General features: G+C 56.6%; 1 protein-coding gene across 12 annotated transcripts in view; it reads left to right on the forward strand.

The window, feature by feature from the left end:
- The first annotated feature begins 211 nt into the window (after window positions 1–211).
- Window positions 212–24,445, forward strand: part of ANK1 (ankyrin 1) — a 35,546-nt gene continuing 11,312 nt past the window's right edge. For 4 of the 12 annotated variants that reach the window (XR_014319073.1, XR_014319074.1, XM_082779424.1 and 1 more), the window contains exons 1-27: window positions 214–573; window positions 7,956–8,057; window positions 12,913–13,011; window positions 14,041–14,139; window positions 14,814–14,912; window positions 15,024–15,209; window positions 15,348–15,446; window positions 15,973–16,071; window positions 16,380–16,478; window positions 16,898–17,095; window positions 17,214–17,312; window positions 17,685–17,783; window positions 18,060–18,158; window positions 18,330–18,527; window positions 18,706–18,804; window positions 18,892–18,990; window positions 20,090–20,287; window positions 20,500–20,598; window positions 20,987–21,085; window positions 21,397–21,495; window positions 21,600–21,692; window positions 21,933–22,005; window positions 22,383–22,406; window positions 23,215–23,317; window positions 23,609–23,756; window positions 23,978–24,075; window positions 24,163–24,387. Coding sequence is in view for 10 of the 12 variants with exons in the window: in XM_082779424.1 (XP_082635550.1) it covers window positions 277–573; window positions 7,956–8,057; window positions 12,913–13,011; window positions 14,041–14,139; window positions 14,814–14,912; window positions 15,024–15,209; window positions 15,348–15,446; window positions 15,973–16,071; window positions 16,380–16,478; window positions 16,898–17,095; window positions 17,214–17,312; window positions 17,685–17,783; window positions 18,060–18,158; window positions 18,330–18,527; window positions 18,706–18,804; window positions 18,892–18,990; window positions 20,090–20,287; window positions 20,500–20,598; window positions 20,987–21,085; window positions 21,397–21,495; window positions 21,600–21,692; window positions 21,933–22,005; window positions 22,383–22,406; window positions 23,215–23,317; window positions 23,609–23,756; window positions 23,978–24,075; window positions 24,163–24,387 (3,329 nt within the window). In the remaining 2 variants the exon portion in view is untranslated. Of the gene's footprint in view, window positions 574–5,060; window positions 6,031–7,955; window positions 8,058–10,410; window positions 10,965–12,912; window positions 13,012–14,040; window positions 14,140–14,813; window positions 14,913–15,023; window positions 15,210–15,347; window positions 15,447–15,972; window positions 16,072–16,379; window positions 16,479–16,897; window positions 17,096–17,213; window positions 17,313–17,684; window positions 17,784–18,059; window positions 18,159–18,329; window positions 18,528–18,705; window positions 18,805–18,891; window positions 18,991–20,089; window positions 20,288–20,499; window positions 20,599–20,986; window positions 21,086–21,396; window positions 21,496–21,599; window positions 21,693–21,932; window positions 22,006–22,382; window positions 22,407–23,214; window positions 23,318–23,608; window positions 23,757–23,977; window positions 24,076–24,162; window positions 24,388–24,445 lie in introns of those variants that run through there. The other 8 variants (XM_082779426.1, XM_082779428.1, XM_082779432.1 and 5 more) reach the window with 8 other exon arrangements.

Raw genomic sequence — 24,445 nt, forward strand, 5'->3', positions numbered from 1 at the left:
ACTAGAGCTCATCTGCCACATCAGTTCCATCTCAGCGTCCCTCACTTTGGGACCTTGCCCCGGCCAAGGTCCGCAGAGACCAGTGGACTGTCCGGGCTCCTCTGCTGACTGCCTCCAGCCCAGCCTGCTTCGTGCGGCACAAACCAAGAGGTGGTGTGGTTCAGGCCACAGCATCGTTTCATTTTGTGGTGTGCTTCTGAAGTTCCATCTTCCCTTGTGCTGTTTGAAGAACAGGGTTTGCGCACACGGGCTCCTCCCTGTTTACATCCCGCAGGCATGTTTATGAGGTGTGCGTGGGGCACGGCAGTGTCCAGCCTGACAGCCCTGGCCCAGTCAGTATGTAGAGCAGCTGTAATCTCCAAGCTGCATACAGGAGACTCCCACCGTGCTGGCAGGCACGTGAGAGGGGAGATAGGGTGCAGGCCTCCTGTTGATAAAACTCTTCGGGGCTGGCTTCTCACACTTGATTTGGCTGCAGCATTCAGTGTAAGTGGGCTGATCAGACCTGCAGACCCTGGCTGTCCAGGGCAAGCTGACTGTCCTGCAGCGATGCCATGCCTGCATTACATGAGGGTGAGTACTTGGGCAGCCCTAGGCATTGTAATGGGCTCACTGGGCAGCACTAGGGGGAGAAGAATCGGGTCAGCTCTGAGTGTTTTTTTTGCACAAAGGAGTTTAGATATATCCTGGTTGGGAATATGGATTTAAGTCTAGTTCAGAGAAAAAGGTTCCCAAAAGATGGCAGCCTAAATGGGCCACAGAATGGCAGAATGGTTTTGCTGCCCTTCCTAGGTAGCTGGGAGCTTGCCTAAGGTCATTCTGGGATTCAGTGGCAGAGCCTGGCATTGAATCCAGAATTCCTAGTTCCCCCTGGTGCTGTACTCACCTTGTCCTTCTCACTGCTGCTTTGCTGGGAGATGTGAAGTGCCCACTAGGGTGTTTTTTTTGTTGTTGTTGTTTTGTTTTTCCTCAGTTTTAATGGTACATGTTGATTTCTGTGTTTATCATCTTTCTTTTTTTACCCACCCGAAGCCCTGGGACAGGTGCACAGGATGACGTTTCTTTCTAGGCACAGTGCTGCACTAGCTCTGCTGAGGAGCAGGTGGCTGTGCTGCCACAGCTTTTACTCGCATGTCCTCACCAGGGATCAGCTGGCAGTGATCTACTGCCAGGCTTGTGCTTCAGGTGCTTTCCTGTTGGTGCTTTCTTCCCTGCATGGCTTCCGGAGGCTGCACCCCAAGCGCTGGCCAGGCCAGCCTGGCTGCAGACTGCTAACAGTAAATCTGCAGCCATGGCACAGGGTCTGTGGTGCGATATCTCACAGCCTGCTCATCATAGCAGAAAGCCCCCTTCTCAGCACTTCTGCTCATGCAAGCAAGCAAAGCAGGTGTGGACTAGCCCTGCTGAAGCAGAGGGACAGAACGAACTAATAGAGACTGCAGAAATTAGGAGGAGTTTATACATAACACTAGCAAAGAGAAGGAATTTTCAGCACGAGGCACTGGGTCAGACCCTGATGGCATGCTCCAGCCTCCAGCCCATCTCTTCAGTGCAAGGGCACTGCCCAGAGCCCAGGGCCAGATGAGGCTGGCTCATAAGGTGTGCCTTTGTCCGTGGCTTGCATCAGATGGGCTCAAAGCATGTCCCCATGTTCCCCCTTTCACTGGCAGTGTTTGTTGTATGTACCTGCCTGAGCCATGTCATGGACCAGGAGGGCAGTGCGTTAGGAAAGTGGGAGATAAAAAGCAGTCACAGTGCTGCCACATCTCTGTCACCAGCTGTAAGCGCTGTTATGTTGTAAGAAGAGGTGTAGTTCCTGAGCAACAAGCTCTGATGTATTGTCTTCAGTCACAGTCTATGTATTTTCTGATGAGGTAAAAATAGCTTTTCTTTTTCAGGATATGCAAAGAGCAGAGGCTCCTGCTAATATAAAAGGAGTGTGACAGCTTTCCCCTGGGTGCACCTCACCCCAGCTGGTAGGAGCAGTAGCTGTACTAGCTCTTGCCTTGCTTTGGGTCTGTGTGAGAGGGACAATGTTCTGTTCTCCAGCTCCCTGTTTGGGTATCTGGACCAGCCCCTGTTCCTCTCTCCACTCAGTGCTGCTGAACCCAGCACTTTACTTCATTGAGAAGTGGTGCTTTACAAAAGGCAGAACAAAATCTTGATGCTACTGCTTAGAAAATCCATCAGTAGTAGGTGGTAACTGACAGACAGGCTGTCACAGAGCTGCAGGCTGTAGCACCAGGGGATCCTTATCAGAAGGATCAGTCTGCCATGAAGGGGCAGCTCCCAAGTCCTTGTTCACCGCAGATTAAGCTGCTTCTGATATACACCCTCCTCCAGTCCTGAAACTATTCCAGCTTCAGCAGCTATCAAAGGGGATCTGTGAGGGGGAGGGAAGGAGCCAACGCAGATGCTGTCTGCACCTGGACATGCTCGGCAGGGACAGAACTAACCATGGCCCTGAACTGCACCACCAGTGACAGTCCAGAACATCTCTTCTGTTAAGACTGAATAAAAATGGACTTTCCAAAAGCTAGTTCGTTATGATTCTGTAAAGATGGAGGACTGTGCATAATAAATGGGCCAGGTGACTGCACCTGAAAACTTGCCTCCTCTTTACTACCTTCCAAGCTCAAACTAACAGACAAGTTGCCTCCCTTCTCCCAAACCTGTCAGGGGCCCTATTTCCTTTACTTTGTGATTTCTGCTCTGCCAGTTGTGCTGAGTTCTCTTTCAGCTCTAACAGCCCCCTCGCTGCAGGAACATGCGCAGAGTTCTTGCTTTCTGCATGGTCAGGTTCTCCTGCATGCAAGATGATTGTGCCCCCACCCCTGCACTCTTGTCACTGGGGGTCTCTGCTGCCCTTACCAGTCTTTGACCTGTGATGATCTGTTGAACAGTGGTATGTGCCCTAGGGAGGCCTGGAGTATTGTGAAATCTCCACTCAAAAGAAAGGAACATGGACAAGGGGTTTACTCAGGGTTTTGCATGAAATGAGAGGAAGCTCGCGTGGCAGGTGCCTTCCAGGGATGACCTCTTGGTGTCTTCACTCTCATCAGTCCTATTAAAGTCTGCAGACCTGCCCTAAATCATGTGGGCAGGGGTGAGGATGGTGAGAGTATAGGTTTTGGGCATATATCCTTTTATCTGATGAGCTTTCCCAAGGCTTTTGCTTTTCTCTTTCATCTGGGTTTGCAGTATGTGCCTGGTAGCCTCTTCTCTGCTCTTCTGGCAGCCCGCCTGAGGCTTTGCTCCAATGGCTTCTCTGGAGATGCTGTGCTCTGCTGAATGCTTTCTTCCACCCAGAAGGCAGAAACCTGACAGTAGGTTTTGTACCCACTGCAGACACCACTGGGAGTATCAAGCTTCTGTGAATGCAGATAGGGAAGAAAGTTCCTGTACAGCAGACAGTGCGGTTTCTCTTTCTGGGTATTCTGAGCTGAATCCCTGATTCAATTTTCCTGATCTTCCCTGATCTTCATAGAGAGACCGTAGGATCCATCTCTGACTGCGCTTAATATTAGCAACTGTTTTAGTTTGCAGGACTGACTCCAATCTGATGAGAAGGGCTCTAGGTTATCACCTGGAATCAGCTGGTTGAAGTCAAAGCACTTTGTTTCAGCAGGCAGGGGGAAGGGCCAGTGGATCCTAGCAGCCTCTAACTGGGCAGGGCTTCTCTTTGGGGACTGCTGGAGTCATGGGCTTGCTGGAAAGGGTGCCCAGTCCCTTTCTCTGAGCATCTTTGGCCATGTCTGCAGCCAGACATGGGCCCGAGCAGTCCCATCAATCTGCATGCACATCCTTGCAGTGAAGGGGTCCCACCTCCTCCGGAGCTCCCCAGCAAGCAGCCAGCTCAGCCCCTTCCTCCTGCTGGGTGCTGAATAAACAACAAAGTATTTGCAGTCCCTGCCCAGGCTGCCTTGCCGCTCCAGCAGAAGACTTGTAAACAGGAGAGACAAGTGGGCAGACAGGGTGAAGAGTGCAGTGTAGTGGGATGCATGTGTGCCTTTCACCAGTCTGGAACAGCACGGCAACTTGCTGCTTGCCTGCTTCCTGCTGGCCCAGAAAACAGTGATAGCAGCATCAGCTTCTGAACTCGTTTGCACTTGGGAATCATCTATGTGCAGCATTTAGCAGCGTGTGCTGAGTGGGTTCCTGACAGATGTAGCCACTTTTCATGGAAGGAGGCAATGTTGAGACCCTCCCTTCCTTTATCAGCAATACGCAGAAGGAGCTGGTGGAGCTCCTCCCAGGGTGGGAGTGAGAACGATGGCACTGCCCGAAGAGATTAGAGCAGAGCTCCAACTGTGGACTGAAGACAAACAAAGCAAGATTACTGAACCTCTGACTGCAGCCCTTGAAATCCAGCCTGAACCTCTGGTTTGGCAGAACATCCACTTTGCATATTGCCTTAGGCACAGCTACAGTGGAGGGGCTTTGGTCAGGCCCAGGCTGCTGTTGGAGTGAAGAGGCACTGGGGGCTGGGACATTGCTATGGTGGCAGTGATGTAGCACAGGGCAGGGCTTTGCAGGCAGGGAAGGCATCTGTGAATAGGGATCGAGGAAGCCTCCTGTCAGGGCCAGGGGAGAGAAAGGGAAAAGGTTGATTGTCAGGAGACAAGGGGAGCTGTTGCCTGAAAGAGAAAGGGAAGGGGAGAAGAAAAGCACAGCCCACTGCACTGTGCTTGTTTTTACTTCAGGTCTTGAACATTTTGCAAAGTCCAGATCTTTGGACTTCTGCCTCTGGGAACTGCTGTAAGCAGCATCCTGCTACTTCACAGCTTGAACATCCACAAGTCTGTGGCACACAGCACCTATGTGCGGGATTTAGCAGTTGTGAGAGAGTGCAAGAAGTGCACAATGACAAATACGTAAGTTTATTTTCTCCTCTTAGAATAACTCCTTCCTGGAAAATTGCTGGGAAAGCAAAGGTGAATGGAAAGAAACACTACAAACAACAAAAAAGGAAAACCACTGGGGGCATTCTTTGATCTGGAAGCACTTGCTGCACATGCTGGGGTACACGGATAGCAAGAGACTGTGTGTGTGCAGCAATGCGTGCACAAATACCAAGTGGGTGCATGTGGCGTGCCTGTGCTACGCTTCATGCTCATCTGTGGATTGTGACTGTGCAGTGTGAGCGCATCTGCATTTAGGTGCATTCATGTTGTGCTGGCTGGGATGTGTGCGCATCTTTTTGATACGCACATACGCTTATGTCCAGAGGGTCTCTGCATTTCTTGCTGTCACTGCTCCTTTTTGTCAAAAAGGAGAGGGCAGTGACCCAATATATGCTTAAATTCCCTTCCTAATCTCGTGCTGTCAGGCTGGCTGTGACACCCAAAAGTAACACGAGCTGTTGTGAAATAGTTCCCCTGAGTGACGGGTAGGTAGTCACAGCGTGCACGGGGACTTCAGGAAGGCAACATGACTGCAGGTCTCTTCCCGCTGCTTTTGCTATCAGAGCTGAGCTCCCCTTTCTCTGGCTGCCTGTGCCACCCGGCTGCTGGTGTCTGGCACCCTGTAGTTCTCTGCGCTACCCTGAGCTGGTCCCAGTGAGCAGGGGGGTGTTCGCTCTGAAGCACCCAAGCCTGAGCCCATCAGGAGGGTCCCACCACCCCTCTGCTTCAGGGTGGGTGTTACCTGTGAGATGCCGGGCTCCTGGGCATGTCTGTGGGGCTGCTTGGTGTTGCCCTTCCCAAGGTGTTCTCTGCAGCTCTGACCTGCTCCCTGTGCTTGGCAGCAGGCATCTGTTTTCTGCAGGCAGCTTGCTATTAAATATCCTGTCTGACACAATAATGGAGAGAAAATGAACAAATTCCATTAGCGGCTGGCGATCCCTGCAGGGTCTGCGTTGGAGCAAGGAGTAAGATGGTATTTTTAGAGAGAATGCAATGTAACTTACTGGCTCTCTCAAAGCTGGGGAGTAGATAACCAAGGAGGGGGAGAGGGGACACCAGGCTCAGGTTTCAGCCGAGGTGCCGGACTATGGCAGCACGAAAGGGCAGGTCCCGTCCAGACGTGGCTGTGAGTATACAATGCACTTCTCCTTCGTGCACAGAGCTCTGCTTTGCTTTTTTGCCTGCTTCCTGCTTGTGGTCTCCGCTGCTGGGCGTGCTGGGGCTTTGGGAGCTCCTTTGCTGCCAGAGCCTGTCAAGTCTTACCATGTTAATCTTCGCAGCTCCATGCGTGTCCTGTGGGTGGGAGAGTCTGGCTGAGCTGTGCTTGGAACTTCCAAGGGGGTTGCTGCCGAAGGTCTGTGCTGGTGTGCCTGCAGCATAGCTGGGGTCCTGACCTGAGATGCAGAGGCTTCCAGCAGGGTCTGAAGTTGGAAAAGCTCTTTGCACTCAACCTGTTGGTTGAAGCTGTCAGTGTTTCCTCACTGGGATCCAGGCGCCAACGTGCACTTCTAAGGGCAGTGCCAGCACTGTCCTCTGCCTCTTACAGCGGATCAGCACGAACGAGCAGAGAGCACCGAGGTGCCCCGGTGTGTCTCCTGTGTGCTTGCAGCCCTCCACAGGGCTGGCAGCCCTGATGTGTATTTGAGGGCTCCTCCCAGACGGGCAGGGCTCTCCTCTGGGGTGGCAGCACGCAGTGCCAGCTGGCTGAGGGCATGCCTGCTGCACGTGTTCCCCAGCACGCAGAGGCTGCACGCCAGCACAGGGCATGGCAGCGCTGCCCTCATCCACCTGTCCCTTTGTCCTGGACAGGTCCGTGGCACTCAGCCACCGCCTATGGGAGCCACAGCTGGGTCCTGCGTGGGGGGTCAGGACACCCTGTCTGTGGGCCTTCCTTCTTCAGGGCGTAGCAGGGCAGTGGGCCCTGCCATGGGCTGCATCTCTGGGTTGGAGGATGAGGGCAGAAAGGATGGAGGATGGCTGGAGGCAGCCAAGTGGTGCTGCTCTGGTTTCCAAGTTGGAATGGCTGAGGCTGGGAGGACAGAGGTCCTGAGCCCAGCTCCTGCACCATCCTGCCTAGGTCTGCCACCAGTGCTGTCCTCAGGCTGCGCTGCTTCCTGCGCCTGTCCCAGGAGCTCACTAACCCTGGATGCTCCTCCACAGCTGGGCTGTGGGTGCCGAAGGGTGGCTAGTTCTGGCAGGACGTATGCTCACATAGCACAGGAGGTCCCTTGGGGACTCCAGCATGAGGGGTAAGAAAGGGGCTCTGATTTTCTAACAGAGCGGAGGGCAGGGGCGTGTGTCCTGCTGCCATGCCACAGATGTCTCATGGCTCCGTGCTGCAGAGAGCCCTTTGGGCTGCACCTAGCAGGCAGTCACCAGCTCATGGTCCCAGCCACACAGAACTGTCACTGCATCTCCACCCTGTAGTTATCCAGCTTTTGGTGAGCCATCTCGTGGTCTTCATTTGCTGCCTTAACCACTAAATAGTGTTGCTAAAAGTATTGCTGCACCTTGCCGAGGTGGCTGTCTCAGTGGTGCAGGGAAGCACTACCTTGTTGCAGTTTTCATGGCTGCAGCATGTGCAGTCAGGGTCATTGTCCCCGATGACACTGTGGCTTCCCAGTGGTTTCTGGAGGACAGCAAAGGCAGGTTCACTAAAGCTGCATTCTAGTGCTTGTCCATCGCTGCTCGCTCTCAGCCAGGATACAAGCATTTGCTGGGCCAAGGGAGGCTGCCGTAGTTGCAGCGGTCCCCTTACAGTGTCATCCCTGCCCTGCCAGCAGCGCTGGGATGAGCCATGGCCCCACGTGGCTCTCCTGCCCCTGCTCGAGGATGCTCTCCACCTTGAGCTCCATTTCCAGCCCTGCCCCATCCCATCAGATTTGGAGCATCTCAGCTTGTCCCAGAAGTGTCCACCTCCACCTGCCCAGCCTCTGCCTGTCCTGCCTGGTCTCTGTAGCCACATGCTCTGCAGCCAAGGGCCAAGGTGGCCCCATGCCAGTGATGGGGGGGATGAGCCCAAGCCTCATGGTTTTTCTTTCTTTCCCAAAGGCCGATGCTGCGACCAGTTTCCTGAGAGCTGCAAGATCTGGGAATCTGGACAAAGCCTTGGATCACCTCAGGAATGGGGTAGATATTAACACCTGTAACCAGGTAGGTGAAACCCAAAGGGGTTCTGGTACCACCTCTCGCTCATGTGGAAACATGCCGTGCGGTGGCTCTGCCCAGCCCAGGTGACAGCCACCGCATCCCTTCCTTACTCTTCCCTGAAGGATGGGGACAGGGAGGTGCCCCGTGGCTGCCTGGTTGCTTGGCCCTGCTCTGGCAGCACCTGCCCTGATCCTGGCATGGAGCAGAGTACAAGTGGGCAGGCAGACACTGTGGCAGAGCAAGTTTAAAAACCCAAAGGAGACGGGCCTGGATCACTGGCCTGGGTTGCTGCTGTATGGCAGCTGTCCTGGGCAGGCTCTGCTTGGAAGAGGCTCCGCGCAGCCCCCAGCCTGTGGCTGCTGCTGGGCAGGGAACAGCTTTGGACCCATGGTCTCTGGGACAGGGAGAACTGCAAAAGCTGAAGACCCAGGGTGCCTGGCAGTGCTGTCTGGAGGGTAGCAAAGTGCATTGGCAGGTAGGAGAGCAGAGGCTTCTTCGGGGCCATCGGTGACTGGGACAGCTGGGAGAGGCTCAGCTGTTTGTCAGAGGGCAGAGAGAAGAGCGTAGCACCATGCAGGACTCACTCCTGGGGTTATCTCTAATGCTTGGGCTTTCAGATTCCCAGAAGCTGCAGCTGCACACAAGCAAAGGATGCTTGCAAAACTCCAGTCTCGGTGGCATGGGAGATGCTGGGCGGGTGGAGCCCCCCCCCCAGCTCAGAGCAGGGACAGCTCTGCCACAAGAAAGATCTGCAGGCTTGTACATATTTGACAGTCCAGAGGAATGGCTTGCACATAACTGACGTATCTGTGCAGCTGCCAAATGCAAGTGGCTCAGCCTGAATCAGGGTAGGTGCTGCAGGGAGAGACTCAGGGGGCTTGGGCCGAGCAGGGCGAGCAGACAGACAGCACTGTCAGCTACTTCCCAGAGCAGCAGTGATGCTGGGCAGGCTGCCTCAGCAGGTAGCACAAATGGACCTTCACCTGGTTCAGTATCAAGTCCCCAGGCCAAGTGTGGTTTAAAGCTATGATGTGTGCACTGCAGTGGCCGGTGCAGTTACTGCAGACAGGTTGCCCCAGGAAATGTCTCTGTCTCCTTTTCTTTTCTGGCTGACAGTGGTGTGCAGAAATGCTGGGCTTCTGCAGGCCTCTGGGGCATGTTGCAGCTTGCATTCTCCTCGGCAGGGCACTAGAGGAGGCTTGGGGAAAGCTCGTGATGTCTCTCATTTTGTTCCTCAATGTGTTACCTGGATTATCGGTGGATAATCAGCATCCAGATAATCTCAAAAACTCCTAGGATTGCATGGGCATATGGGATTTAGATCAGATGGGTCTTGAATGGAAAAGAATTAGAAAACTTTCTGTTTCAGCCCTCCAAAAATGAGCTTTCCCTTGGGCTCCCATGTGTGGGCTCAAGGCTCTGACCCCACAACCTTTTTGGAGATGTATAGGGTTTGAAAAGAGGAGAGGCCAAGTGACACACTGTTCGCACAGGGCTGCAGGAACTTGGTTGGCACTCATCACTGAGCAGATATGCTCGTACCTGGCAGGATCTCCCAAGTTGCTGTGCTTCATTTGGGGATTTGGCCCGCTCATGAAACCCAGCTGCTGCTTCCTTGGGCTCTCTTGGTGCTGTGCTCCTCCCCATGAAGGACTGAGGACGTGGCCCTGTGTGCTACACTTGTTCATGCCCCATGCGTGCAAAGGCTGGAGCAGAGCTTGGCGGTAGAAATCGTCTGGCTTTGCTCAGTGGGGTACTGTGGCTGTCCAGAGGAGAGGGGCAGGAGCAGGGTGGCTGTGCGTGGCCAGGCTTACCCACACCTTCTGAGAGGGGAGCCTCCACACGCAGAGCACGCCAAGGATGTTCACTCACTACCGATGACAGCCCTAAAAGCAGAGGAAGGATTTTTACGTCCACGGCTTGGGTACTGCTAGTGCAGACAAATAGATGGGTCTAGAGAGGGCTCTGCATGGAACCAGAACAGAGACAGCCATCCACGAGCTAAAGACAATAGCTTTGAATTTCTTCCTCACCCAGAGGTCAGTCATCAGCTGCCTCCATCTGCTGGTATGAGTCCTGCTTCCAGCCAGATTTCTGCAGCTGGTGAGGTGGTTTAACACTTTGACAGAGAGCATCAGGCCACAGCATGATGAGGTGCTTCTTTCAGTGATGCTGTCTTTGCGCGGGTTCCTGCCATCTCCCTGAGGTTAGATGGCACTTTGGGGTTTCCTTCTGAGGAATATCAGACCTGTGGGAAAGGTCCAACCTCACATGTCCTGTATAGAATAAAGAGGGATATATGTGGTCAGACCTATCCCACAGGTCCTGTATTCTTACACATGTGCAGAGACCTTGACATGCCATCTGATCTTCATTCTGCCAGTTCCGTCCTCTTCATTGTTGCCATCTGCATCAGTGCCCTCATCACCCGCCGCTCCTGTGTGCCGAACCCATGCACACTTCCCTCTCACCTGTGGAGAGCTGGAGGCTGAGGCTGAGCAGACCTTGCTGCTGCGACCCGTGCCAGCAGTGGTCAGAAGGGTGCCGGGAGGTGGTCCCTGCTGGGGTGGCCAGCCACAGTCCTGATGGGAAGCTCAGGGCAGGGCCTGCATCAGGGCCAAATTCTGAAATGAGGCACAGCAATGTGGACGACCTCGCTGGGTGCAAAGTCCCATCTCTTGCGCTTTTCTGCAGGGCTGTTTGTCGCATTGCCAGCCAGTGCCTGGGATTTCTGGGAAGCGTTTGCGGCAGAATACAGCACCTTTCAAATCAAACACAGCCCTTGGCGGTTTTGGGTCAGATGAGCTGTCAAGCTGAAGCAAATGTGCAAAACAGCCTGCATTGTTCCTGAAGCTCAAATATCAACGGGCCACTGGGAAACAGTCTTCTGTAAACATCGCGCTTAGCACTGTAAGGCCAGAGAATAATGATTCCTTGCAGGTTTTCAGCTTTCAAAAGGTTATTTAAGACTCCTTTGTGTAAAAGGACATAGGTGCTCAGGAGAGCAGCTCAGCATCCACAGTCTTGCCCTCTGTATGTTTTGTTGCATGCATGAGTGTAACAGGGAAAAAGTGCGTGTGTCTGTGGTCACTTATCCAGCTCGTGAGCTCAGGGAGGTGAGGGTGCCAGCAACCACGGGAATGGAGCTGTGCAGGTGTGTCCCAGTCAGAGAAGCTGGGCTGGACCGAGGTGACGGTCTGTGTGTAGCCAGGCCGGGCTGGGGACCGTTTCCTTTCAGTGGCCCTGTTCTGTGCGTGCTGCAGCATCCCCACTTCATTCCCCCTGGGCAGCAGGCCCCTTGTGCTTGGGGCTCCAGGGAATGCTGGAGTTGGTGTGCTGAAGAAGCCCGTGAATATGTATGTTTTTGCTGGCTGTGCAAATCAGACAAATTCGTGACACCAACTATGATCTTGGAGGGCTGATGTCTTGAGCAAGAGGGAGGTAGAAAACCTTTTACAATATGATAACCTACTCTGGGAGCTGTTGTAAGTTTAACTGGAGTGCTGAAGGTTGAAACTGGAGCTTACCCTGGAATTTTCTGTGCCCCTACCTGCATTCAGGTGGGGATGAAGCAATTCTGTGACGTGACCTTCCAGTACTCTACAGAAGCTGAAACAGATGGTTAGGAGGTGGAGTGTTTGGGCAGGACTGTGTGCTCCCAGGGAGCTGGTGGCTCTCTGCCATGTGAGCGAGTTGCACAGGGGTGAGTAAGCATAATGCATCCATCTGGGAGAAGCAAGGCACTTTTCCCTTGTGGGGAAAAAAGTGCCATTTGAAAGTGCCTGCAAATACTTAACGTCTTTGCCAGCAAATATCCCAGCCCTTCTGTTCACATCTGGGAAGTGGAAGAGGGAGTCAGAAATAATGAAGCAGAAGCTATTTCGGCAGCCTCTGGGGTGCTGTCTCGCCTGACCCTGCCTTCTGACAGCCCAGGGATGTTCCAAGGGCATTCTCCAGCCCTGTGCTCCAGGGGTTTCATGTATAGGAAAAAGGAGAGGTAAACTGGGGCACCTGCAGAGACCTTCCCAAGAAGTCACCTGCATTGGTTGAGAGCTTCTAGGAGCAGGCAGAGCTTGAGCAGTGGCACAGCCAATGCTTCCCCTGCAGCCTTTACTACAGTTCAGTGCCAAGGGAGCAAAGCAGCCCCTATGCTGGGCATGAACAGCAGGATGGAGCCGTTGGTGGGCAGTCTGTAAAGCTAGCTGCTAGACTGGAAGCTCCTGAACTGTTATGAGTTAAATTGAGCTGCTACTTGGATAAAACCATTGGCCTAGGCAGAGCTGCTCACTGCACTTCTGTCTGTGTAAATGTTAAATGTTAAGGTTTGCACGCACACTTACACAGTGTGTGCATCCTCCTCACTCTGAGCCATACAGAGAGCTCAGCTCTGTGTTTTAGCTGTGGAAAGCATCACTGTGGGCGAGTGATCTCAAGGATGGACATCTCCGGAAAGCCACTGAAGTGGAGTCAAGAGTTGACATCAGGGATGTGTCAACTGAGACAGTGTTTGTGGGGCCACACACACCCACTGAGAGATGGGGACGTCCAGCCATAGGAAACAGTCTACAGGGGCTGCACTTCTTGCTCATGGGGAAACCTCTACATTAATCAGCAGCTCAGCAGCAGGGCTATGTGCAGTTCCCCTGGCAGCATGGAGCCGACTGTGGCTGTTGTGCTGATGCCAGTGCAGGGCTCGAGGGCAGGACAATGAGTCCTGCTCCCGGTAGCCAGAGCCCTCTCCAGCACAGGCCAAATGCTCACAGTCCAGTCTGTACAGGAGCTCAGGGCAGACGGTTCCCTGGAGAGCCTCAGCCCCACTGTGTGACTAATGCCCCTCTCCCACCTTTGCTCCCTCCAGAACGGGCTGAATGCCTTGCACCTGGCCTCCAAGGAGGGCCATGTGAAAATGGTGGTGGAGCTGCTGCACAAGGAGATCGTTCTGGAGACAACGACCAAGGTGAGGAGAATGGAGTCTGGTCACGCTGGTCACTACACGGTTTGCTGTTGCTGCCAGACGCCAGTGGCAGATGGGCAGTGAGTCGTGCTGGTTGCCTTTCGCTGCTCGGAAGGCTGTGCTGGGGGCAGTGCTGCTGGGCTGGGGGGCCAGGACCTGCCTTCGCTCCCAGTGAGTGAGAGGTTCTGCCCGAGCCTCTGTCCCCTGGGGGCCACAAGGGCTACTACAAGCTCAAGAAGATAGTAACAGAAGCCACAACCTGTGCTTGTGCTGTCCTTGCCTCTCCACATTGGCTGCCCGCTTACATCAGCCCTTGCTGCCCCAGGGCAGCCCCCGTGCACTGCATAACTGGTGTGGTCTTGGTGCCATTGTAGCAAGCCTTGAGAGCTCTGGAGCTCCATGGATCATTGCCTCCCTGTATCACCATGACAAGGTGTGGCTCTCACTGTGTGACAGGTGAGACAAAGGCACAAGCAAGCTGGGCTGAAAAATGAGCAGCCTCTGGCACTGTCCAAAGGGCTCTGGGAGTGGGCCTGGCGTGCCACCTCCCCAGTGCTCTGGCAAGACTCGGGGTGTGGAGCAGAGTCTGGTATTCTGCCCCCACCACCTCAAGACACAAGTTGGAATAGCCTGTGTCTGCATTTTCTGGCCTGCATATCCCTTAGCTCTGCTGGGATACCTTGGCTCCCAGGGCACACTCTGCAGTTTTGCCTGAAGGCTGCCAGCTCAGCTCCCCCTTCTTCCCTCCCCTACTCATCCCCTGGTGCTGGCGATTTGCAGAGCCTGACAATGCATGCAGCTTTTGCTGCCAGTAACTTCATGAGAAATGTGAGATCATTCTCTTCCCTGGCCAGCAAATATAAGTCTACAGCAGGGATGGGGCATGGAGCTCGAGCTGCATGGTCCTAACCCGGCCAGATGCTGCCAAATGGCAGCAGCCCTGTTTCCGTCTGTGTTAGTATACATGTCAGGCCCCTCTTTTCCCAAATGGGTTGTTCCAGCCCCTGAGTGCTGCCCTGTGGTGTCTTTCAGAAGGGAAACACAGCCCTGCACATTGCTGCCCTGGCTGGGCAACAGGACGTGGTCCGGGAACTGGTGAACTATGGGGCCAATGTCAACGCGCAGTCACAGGTAGAGTAACATAGGTTGGGTGGGAAAAGCCCCCAGCATGTGTGGTGGTGGTGGCCTCATGTGAGAACTGTGCCCTGCGTGGGTACTTGAGCAGCCCTTTGCAGTTTCTCTAGTCCTGTTCAGGGTCAAGGATTGCTCTGCCAAACTCACAAAGGACCACGAGGGTGTGAGTGGGTGGGGAGGCTTGAGAGAGATGGGAGATGAGTCCCTCTCTGGTGGGAGTCCAAGGGAGCATGCACAAGCATACTAAACCCTTCCTGGGAAGACTCATGGGTGATGCTCAGACACAGCTGTGAGTTTTCCTGCAGCCCTTGCATGTATGATCACCATGCCTCCTTTGTTCACTCTTTCGTGGACCTGGTGGGGCTGCAAGCCCTTCGATGTGTGCCTGATGGGAAAAATACCCCCAGAGTTAAGGGAGTGTAGAGGCAGGGAGTGGAAGGCAATGTTTTATGGGTTGACTGCTGAAAAGCATCTCCTGGTTCTTTCTGGATGTGGGTGCCTTGGGCTCCTGCTTTCCAATTGCTCCAATGTTGCCACTAGATTTTTACTTTTCTCACACTGTGTGCGCTTTTCCCCCAGTTCAATGAGCTGAGGGGGTGGCTGTTGGTGGGGTGTAGATCTGCAAGGATCTGGAAGAAGGGTTGTGTTGACGTGCACGACTCTGTTTGCAGAAAGGCTTCACACCCCTCTACATGGCAGCACAGGAAAACCACCTGGAAGTTGTCAAGTTCCTGCTGGAAAATGGAGCCAACCAGAACGTAGCCACAGAGGTGAGGTCCTTGGGGAGGACGCTGTAGCCTTGCTTGTTGGGGCTGCTCTTGGATGTGCCAGATGCTGGTGTGGCTCCTCGGCTCTCCCCCTCTCACCTGCCTCTCTTTCAGGATGGGTTCACACCACTAGCTGTGGCTCTGCAGCAGGGACATGAGAATGTGGTTGCTCACCTTATCAACTATGGGACAAAGGGTAAGGTCCGCCTGCCCGCCTTGCACATTGCAGCCCGCAACGATGACACCCGCACAGCCGCCGTGCTGCTGCAGAATGACCCCAATGCTGACGTCCTCTCCAAGGTGTGTGGCTCTCCCACCCCGTATCTGGGAGCTTTTCCACATCCCCAGGGAGAACAGCAGCTTGGTATGCTGTATTTATCCATCCTTTCAGCAGGGAGCATGTGTCTGGCTGGGCTGATCCCTCCTTCTTTCCCCTAGACTGGATTTACCCCCTTGCACATTGCAGCCCACTACGAGAATCTCAGTGTGGCCCAATTACTGCTGAACCGTGGAGCCAGTGTCAACTTCACACCCCAGGTGAGCGCGAAGTGGTGTGGCTGCTGGAACTGGCACTGCCCCAGCGCGAGGGGAGGATACTGTGACTCCCTTCCACGTGGTGAACAGCTCCAAGGGTCCCTTGGAGAGGTGGCACTGTGCAGAAGATAGCACGCTGGTACCTGTCTGAGGGTTGGCCATTAATAAGCAGCATGGGACTTTTCTACTGCATCTCACCTCTGTCACAGCTGTACTCTTGGGACATTGTGTCCAGGCCGAGGGAAAGCTGGTGTTGCCACAGGGCAGAGCTTATGCCCCTGTAGTTGGTGTGCCATTTCCAGTCACATGGGTGTAGACAAGCCCACAAGCTGGCACTTTTCTGTGAGCCCTGTGCAGCTTCTGTTCACAACTGGAGACGGGGGCAGGTGCCCACCCCCTGGCCCAGCCATCCCTGGGCAGGGATTTCGCTGTTTCCTGCCCTCTGTTGTTTGCCCCATGCTTCCTGGCAGCCCTGCAGGGGAAAAAGAAGGGGGTGCTCCCTTTAACAGACTCCCCTTCCTTCTGTCAGAATGGGATCACTCCCCTGCACATAGCCTCCCGTCGAGGCAACATCATCATGGTACGGCTGCTGCTGGATCGTGGGGCCCAGATAGAGACGAGGACCAAGGTGAGAGCCCTTCCGAAGCACCAGCAAGTGCACGGGTCTCCATCCGCAGGCTCCCTGTGCCTGAGCACTGCTGCGCTGTGCTCCCCAGCACGTACCCTGTGAACATCGTGCTGGGGCATGACCGCAGGTCTCTGGTGCACTTTCAGTGCTACTTGCACAGGTTGAGGGGAGGCTGCATGCATGGCTGGTGTGCCTTGGAGACCAAGGGCGAGCTCACTTTTGCCTTATTTTACAAACAAGTCACAAGTCTCTGTTCTCTCCTGACCTTTCTTTGCCCATGCTGAGCCTCTGAACCCTTCTCTCCCCAGGACGAGCTTACCCCTCTCCACTGTGCAGCTCGCAATGGACATGTGCGAATTGCAGAGATCCTGCTGGATCATGGGGCTCCCATTCAAGCCAAAACCAAGGTGCCCATGGGACCCTGTGGGGTTGTGCTTGGTGTCAGGCCCTGGGATGGTGAAGGGGTCACAAGCTGTGTGCAGTTGCTGGATGCTCTCTGTGGCTGGGCCAGGGCTGAGCTTTTAGTCACCAAGGGCAAGGAACTTCCAGACCTCCTCACTGGAGCCTTTTGCTGAAGGGCTGCGTGCCCTGGGAAGGGGGTGGCCTGGGGACAGCCTGCCCTATGGCAGCAGCTCTTCACGTCTTGCCCCCTGCTCAGCATTGCTCCCTTGTAAGTCGCAATGGGGCACCTGGGGGCTCCTCTCCGGCAGCAGCTTGGGATTACCGTGTCCCTCCTGCCCAGAGCTGTGGCCCAGGGGGCAGCAGGGCTTTGTGAGACGCCCAGTGCCCCCCAGCCCAGCCCTGAGGCCTTGCTCCACGGTCACAGAATGGCCTGTCGCCGATCCACATGGCAGCACAGGGTGACCACCTGGACTGCGTGCGCCTGCTCCTGCAGTACAGTGCTGAGATCGACGACATCACGCTGGACCACCTAACGCCGCTGCATGTGGCTGCACACTGCGGCCACCACCGTGTGGCCAAGCTGTTGGTGGAGAAGGGGGCCAAGCCCAACTCCAGAGCCCTGGTGAGCAAGGAGGGGCAGGCAAAAGATCAGAAAAGGAGGGAGGGGGCTGGGGATGGAGAAAAAAAGGAGGAGGAGGAGAAGTGTGCCTGCAGTTGACCATCAGCTGGTTTGTCTACAGAATGGCTTCACGCCCCTCCATATCGCCTGCAAGAAGAACCACATCCGCGTGATGGAGCTGCTGCTGAAGACAGGAGCCTCCATCGACGCTGTCACAGAGGTGGGTGGGCTGCAGGCCGTCCCCAGCTTTTCTGCTGCTGCCTGCGCACAACAGGCAGCGCTGCAGGGGAGGACAGCTTGCTGCCTCTGCTGACCCCCAGCGTCGTCTTCTTTGCGGCTGAGAGCTCTCTGCAGCTCAGGACCTGCTGCTCCTGGCAGCATCTCCCCACAGCCTGCTTCCTGCAGGGCGGGCAGCTGCAGGGGGCAGCAGCTCTTCGTGCTGCCCTCAGCTCACCTCGGGGCTGCCGGGGGCCTGGCGGGAGACATGGGGTTTGCCTGTGTGTCAGAGCATGCCCGGGGGTGGGAGCACAGGAAGAGGTGTTGGTGAGACCGTCAGCCCCCATCAGGAGTCCTGACCCCCTTCTCTCCGCAGTCTGGCCTGACCCCTTTGCATGTGGCTGCCTTCATGGGGCACCTGCCCATTGTTAAGACCCTGCTGCAGCGCGGAGCGTCTCCTAATGTGTCCAATGTGGTGAGTCCTGGCCTGGCTGGGGCTGTGGGGGCTCACTATGGGGGGTGCAGCAGGAGGTCAAGGTTGCCCACATCCCGCTCTCTGCTCTCCTGGGAAATGCCTGGTGCCCCCTCTCCCTCCTTCCTCCCCACCACCACCACCTCTGCTGTCAGGAGGAAACACCGGGGGCTAGAACAAACTGGGGGCACTGCTTTCCTACACTCGGACCAGAAGAATGACTGCAGGAAGGCATGTCCCCTCCCATGGCCTCACCACTTCAACCTGTCCTTGCTGCAGAAAGTGGAGACGCCCCTGCACATGGCAGCCAGAGCTGGGCACACAGATGTGGCCAAGTACCTGCTGCAGAACAAAGCCAAAGCCAACGCCAAGGCCAAGGTAGGCAGGGAGATCCCGTGTGCCAGTCCAGCACTGGGAACAGCTGGTGCTGGGTGCTTGCTGTCGTCTGTCCAGGGCCCTGCCTGCCAGGGGCTGTGGAGCATCAGAAGTTGGGCCAGGGAAGGGACAGGTCTAGGCCCACCAGCAGCAGCCTCTCTGCCTCCCTCACAGGATGACCAGACTCCTCTGCACTGCGCTGCACGCATTGGCCACACCGGCATGGTCAAACTGCTTCTGGACAACAATGCAAACCCCAACCTGGCAACAACAGCAGGGCACACGCCCCTGCACATCACAGCCAGAGAGGGGCATGTGGACACAGCCCTGGCCTTGCTGGAGAAGGGAGCCTCCCAGACCTGCATGACCAAGGTAGGCTGCTGCGGCTGCTTCTACAGTAGGCGAGCTGTGCCTGGGGGGGCTGGCGGCACAGCGTCCCTGTCACAGAAGGGGCAGCTTCCTCCTGTGCTGCAGCACCCCTCCCTGTGCTTGTGCCAGCATTCTCCTTGTCATCCCTGTACACCCTGTGATGGGCTGCCTTTCTCCTCAGAAAGGATTTACCCCTCTCCACGTTGCGGCCAAGTATGGGAAGGTGGATGTGGCAGAGCTGCTCCTGGCACGTGACGCTCACCCTAACGCAGCAGGAAAGGTGAGGGTTGCTCTGGGGCTGTGGGAGGAATGAGTGGTGTGGGGAGAGGCTCTGTCTCACCACTCTGCACCCTCTCCCCCTCTGCAGAATGGCCTGACCCCACTGCATGTGGCTGTGCACCACAACAACCTGGAGATTGTCAAGCTGCTGCTTCCCAAGGGGAGCTCCCCACACAGCTCAGCCTGGGTAAGACTGGACGCGGTCCTGTCTCTGAGGGGATGTCGTGTGTGTGTTCAGTGCACTCTAGCTGTAGGTGGCTGTGCCATGTCCTGTGTCACCCCTCAGCTGTGACACCCGCCAGCCACCCCTGTGGCCCTCCATGCCAACTGCTCATGCTGGCCCATCTCCTGCACCGGCAGGGGTGCTGAGCAGGCATCCTGTTCCCACAGAGCAGCTGTGTCAGGGACGTTCCCTGCTGGCAGCCTGGTGGCTGTTGTTGGGGAGGGGACGTGTTTCCATGGCAAGTCCTGCTGAGCAGCGCTGCGGTCTGGCAGTTTTGGAAACCACAGGCGAATGTTTGCATGCAGCTGGGAAGCCATGAGTCAGAAAAAAGCAGCAGCTTGTGAGCATCTCAGGCTCTGCCTGGGCATGGGGAGCATTTCCCTGTGGAGCAGCCCAGCGGCCTTATGTCCTGATTTCCACATTGTTTGCAGAAGCTGCAACCTCTCAGCAGACAAGCAGCCACCAGTGCCAGCTCTCCCCATCTGGCTCTCCCCTCTCCCCTGTGTGGCTTCTAGCAGACCTGCTGGGCAGGCATCAGGGCAGCTGGTGCTGCTGCTGATCCACCTCCGTCTGCGTCACTGACAGTCCACGTCACTGCGGGCAAGGGGTGTCTGTTCCGCTTCTGGCACACCGCAGCGCAGGCGGTGCTCAGGGCCCTGTGGCCTCTGCCTGAATATTAATGCTGTGTGCTGTGAGTCCTGCTCCACACGGCCGCCCAGCGTGTCCCAGTAGGTGCCTGCCTGCCCTGGCTCTTGCTGCCCCAAGTGGCTGCATGCTAGAAATTCACGTGAGGAAAACCTCAGGGCTGCTTATACCAGCTGGACCCAAAGCCTTGGAAGCACCTCGACTGATTTGGCCGGAGAAGCAGGATTTGCTCAGTGGCAGGTGGCCTCAGTGGCAGGCCTAGTTGCTGTCAGGGAGATGGTTCAGGCGTGAGGCTGTGTCCCCGAGCTCTGGAGGTGGCTAGGAAGGGCAGGCCTGTCCTGCATGGGTGGGCTGGTACCTCCTGTCCTGGCAGATCTGCTTGGCGTTTGCTGAGCACTGCAGTGGTCTTCCCCCACAGAACGGGTACACCCCCCTGCACATCGCTGCCAAGCAGAACCAGATGGAGGTGGCCAGCAGCTTGCTGCAGTATGGGGCTTCTGCAAACGCGGAGTCTGTGCAGGGAGTCACCCCCCTACACCTGGCTTCTCAGGAGGGGCATGCGGACATGGTGGCCCTGCTCTTCTCCAAACAAGCCAACGGCGATTTAGGCAACAAGGTAAGTTGTGCTGGTGCTTCCTGCCAGGCCGGAGGTGAACACCCTGGCAGGCAATAGCAGACCCAGTGCCTCTCTGCATTCAGGCAGCCAGGCCCTTGCCAAGAGCACAGTGTTAGCCAATTTGCCATGTTGACAACCCAACTTAAGAGGCTCTGCTGGTAGAGCTGCAGTGCTTCCACTGCCACTGTGCAGGTGACCTGCTCTTTTTGCAGAGTGGCCTGACTCCTCTCCACCTTGTGGCCCAAGAGGGACATGTGCCAGTTGCTGATGTTCTGGTGAAACACAGAGTTACAGTGGATGCAACAACCAGGGTAAAGTAGTGCGTTGGTCATGGCTGGGATGAAAAACACTTGGGAACTACTTATAGGCCTGCTGCAAGCGGAGCCTTGCTTTTCTTCTTTGTGCAAGAACTTCCCCGACTTGCAGGCATCCTTGTGTCCTGGGGTCTCTTCTTTCTCTTCCCCCCACCTCGCTGCAAGAATGCTTTTTGCCTGCTCCCGCAGCTCACCCCTGTCTTCCTGGGCACAATGTAGTGTAGTCTGCAGTGTGGCCTCAGCCCTGGTCCTGGGCTCTCAGGCAGCACCAGCACACGTGTTCCATGCTTCAGCTGTGGGGGCTTGCCCATGGAATCAGCATACCCAAGGCAGAAAGGCAGGAAGCACCGCTGAGGGCAGGCTGAGTCCTGATCTTGTCTTTCAGATGGGCTATACCCCGCTGCATGTGGCCAGCCACTATGGGAACATCAAACTGGTGAAGTTTCTGCTACAGCACCAGGCTGATGTCAATGCGAAGACTAAGGTACAGTGATGCCCTGTGCTCCAAGGACCCCTCTGCCCTGGGGAACAGAATGCAGGTTGATGAGAAAGCCTTTGCCTGCCCCTGCCCCCATGACTCCTCCACCTTGCTCCAAGCTCTCCTTTCTCCGTGTCTGGAAGCTGCTGTAGTCCACCTACAGCCCCGGGCAGGTGCTGGGTCCTGCAGACATCCACAGAAAGTAGAGGGGCAGACCTTGTCCTCTAGGCATGAAGCACCATGCGAAGCCTGGGGCGAGTGTTTCTTGGGCAGTAGAACCCAGAGCTGATGGCAGCACCCTCTGTCCTCTCCTGCAGCTGGGCTACACCCCCCTGCACCAGGCAGCACAGCAGGGCCACACGGATGTCGTGACGCTGCTGCTGAAGCACGGTGCCTCTCCCAACGAGATCAGCACGGTAGGAAGTGCACTTGCCTGCACCTCCTCACCCTGCGGTGAGCTCAGGTGCTTGCTTGGGCTCCCTCGCAGCTGCAGCTGACCCCATCCTCCCGCCTTGCACAGAATGGCACCACTCCCCTGGCCATTGCGAAGCGGCTCGGCTACATTTCTGTCACAGATGTGCTCAAGGTTGTCACAGATGAAACCGACATCCTGGTGAGCTCCTGGGTATGGGACTGGTGGGGTGCAGGACCCTGTGTAGGGGAGTTGGGGCTGGGATCAGCCAGGCGGGGGTCTGCTGTCCTTGCCCAGGCAGCGAGCCCCAGGCAGCGGCTGTGGTCTTGCTTGGGGCAGAGGTTGCCTGAGTGCAGCCCGAGTGCCCGGGCATGGGGGCAGGAGCTGCGGGCGGCGCTGCAGTAAGGGCTGGCCTGCTCTGACTGTCCTCTGGTCCCACAGCCAGTCAGTGACAAGTACCGCATGAGCTTCCCAGAGACTGTGGATGAGATTCTGGATGTGTCAGAGGATGAAGGTGAGGGGCCAGAGCCGGGTCGCACCCCCAGAGGTCTGCTGGCTGAGCTGGCACCACTGCCAGCAGCCCTAGGGATGGGCACTGGGGTGGGGGGAGCTGCCTGGCCACACAGGGGTCTCTCAGAGAGGAGGTGGGGAGCCCACCAGCCTCCGGGGATGGCTTCCCCTGGCTCAGGTGCTCCCCTGTGCTGTGCGAGGGGGAGATACCTGGACCTCTCTGTGGCCCCATACCCCGAGGATGGTGTGCAGAGAGCCCTTGGGCACATGGAGCACCCCACCGTGCTCCCTGGGGCAGTACCAACTCCCAGCCCGGCTGCAGTTGGTCTGCTCCTGTTCCCTCCCACTGAGACCTCACTTTTGCCTCTTCTTACTTTGCAGGCACTGCTCATGTCACAGTAATGGGTATGAAACACGTCTCCCACCCCAGCTCAATGGCCCATTTCACCCCATGGCCACTAACCATCTGCACGCCACGTCCATCTGCTGAGCCTTGTTGCTGGGCTGGTGCTACCCAGCACAGGCCCTGCCATCCTGTTCTGCCCATCCGTGTCCATGCTGCTTGCTGTGGTGTGACTGCATGAACAGGGCTATCCCCCAACCAGGGGGCAGAGGAACCTGGTTCTGTGGCAAGCTCTGGTGCCCATACCCAGCCACCCCGTGCCGCTCTGGCCACAACGGGGGTGAAGCTGAGCACTGGAGGGTCCCTGTGCTGCTGCAGTCCCCTCCCCATCACCAGGGCTGGTCTCCTGCTTTGGGAGGTGCTGGACTCCTTCCTGCAGGGCTTTAGCACAAGCCCAGCCCTGGTGGACTCCTTATCAGGAGTTAACTGGGCCAGCAGGTGGTGCTGGCTGGGCTTGTCCCGCAGTTAGAGGTGCACAGATAAACTTGACAATGTTGGTGAGTCCTTCACGTGGCCCCAGTCCTGCCTACGCCTGTCTGCAGTGCCCAGTGGTGAGGTGTCCCCAGCAGGCTCTGCTCTGTGTGTGGGTGCCGTGGAAAAGGGTCCAGCTGGCAGCTGAGGCTCCCAACAGCTACCACAGCACCTGTCCCACTAACCAACAGCTTCAGCCTCTGTCAGAAGGAAAATTCCCCACACGTCTGGGGATGAATGTGTGTGGCCAGTGGTGGGAGCAGGGATGGGGGCAAAGGCTGAGCTTCTGTGCTCCCCTGTCCTGCTGCCTCTGCATGCTAAGCCAGCTCTTGGTTTCAGAGGAGGAGCTGATCGCACCGAAGCCCAGGACACCTGAACCCAGGGACCAGGAGGGCAAGAGGGAGATGCTGGAGCTTGTGACCAGGATGACACTGGAGCAAATGTATGAGGCACTGGATGGCAGAGAGGGAGTGGGAGCGGGATGCGAGACCAGTTTGGTGTTGGGTTGGGATGCCAGCAGGGCAGGGACAGCCAGAGGCCAGGAGTACATCCCTGAGCCCCAGCAGCCATTGCAGCAGGCACAGCTGGTTTGTGTTGGTCTTGCACAAGGACATGTGTGGGTCTGCGGCTGATTGCACCTTCGCCCCGTGGCCCCAGGGCTCCCTCGGGATGGCTGGAAGCTGAGGGGCCCAGGCCTGCCGCTGCAGTGGCTGTCACTGCTCTCTCCTACCAGGGAGGAGTCTGCAGCTGTCCCACAGGTCCCCTGTATTCCACCTGAGACTGTAGTGACCAGAGCAGAGGAGCCTGAGCAATTAGGACCTGTGGAGACAGAAGCTGAGCAAGTCAGCCTGCTGCCTGCGCCCTCAGTGTCCCCGCAGGAGGTGAGCACGGGACATGGCCTGACATGGCCCCCGGGTCATTCTTTGCCAGGTGGACCCTCCTTTCCTGTCAGCACAGAGCTAAAATGTGAGGTGGGCAGGGGGAACAAAGCTGGCAGTACAAGGCTGCCTCATCAGGGCTGGGAGAGTGCAGAGGGGGGAGCAGGCTCAGCACCCCCAAACAGGGCCCTGTGCCCACGGGGGCTCTTCCCTGCCTTACACAGCCCTCCAAGGAGTTCGATGAGGACTCTCTGATCCCCAGCAGCCCAGCCACTGAGACTTCAGACAACATCAGCCCAGTGGCCAGCCCCGTGCACACAGGGTGAGTGCCCGGCCCGTGTGGCACCTGTGTGGCGTGCGCACGGGTGGCTGCAAGGCACCCACCTGCCCTCGCCTCCATCCACGGCAGGTTCCTGGTGAGCTTCATGGTGGATGCCCGCGGCGGCTCCATGCGGGGCAGCCGGCACCATGGGCTGCGTGTGGTCATCCCACCCCGCGCCTGCGCCGCACCAACCCGCATCACCTGCCGCCTGGTGAAGCCCCAGAAGCTGCCCGCACCCCCAAATCTGGCTGAGGAGGAGGGCTTGGCCAGCAGGATCATTGCTCTGGGGCCTGCCGGGGCCCAGTTCCTCAGGTGAGCGAGGCTGGGGACGGAGTAGATGGGGCTGCCCCCACCAGGACCATCCCTTAGG

Source organism: Aythya marila, assembly GCF_965140915.1.
Source record: "Aythya marila genome assembly, chromosome: 26".
NCBI lineage: Eukaryota > Metazoa > Chordata > Aves > Anseriformes > Anatidae > Aythya > Aythya marila.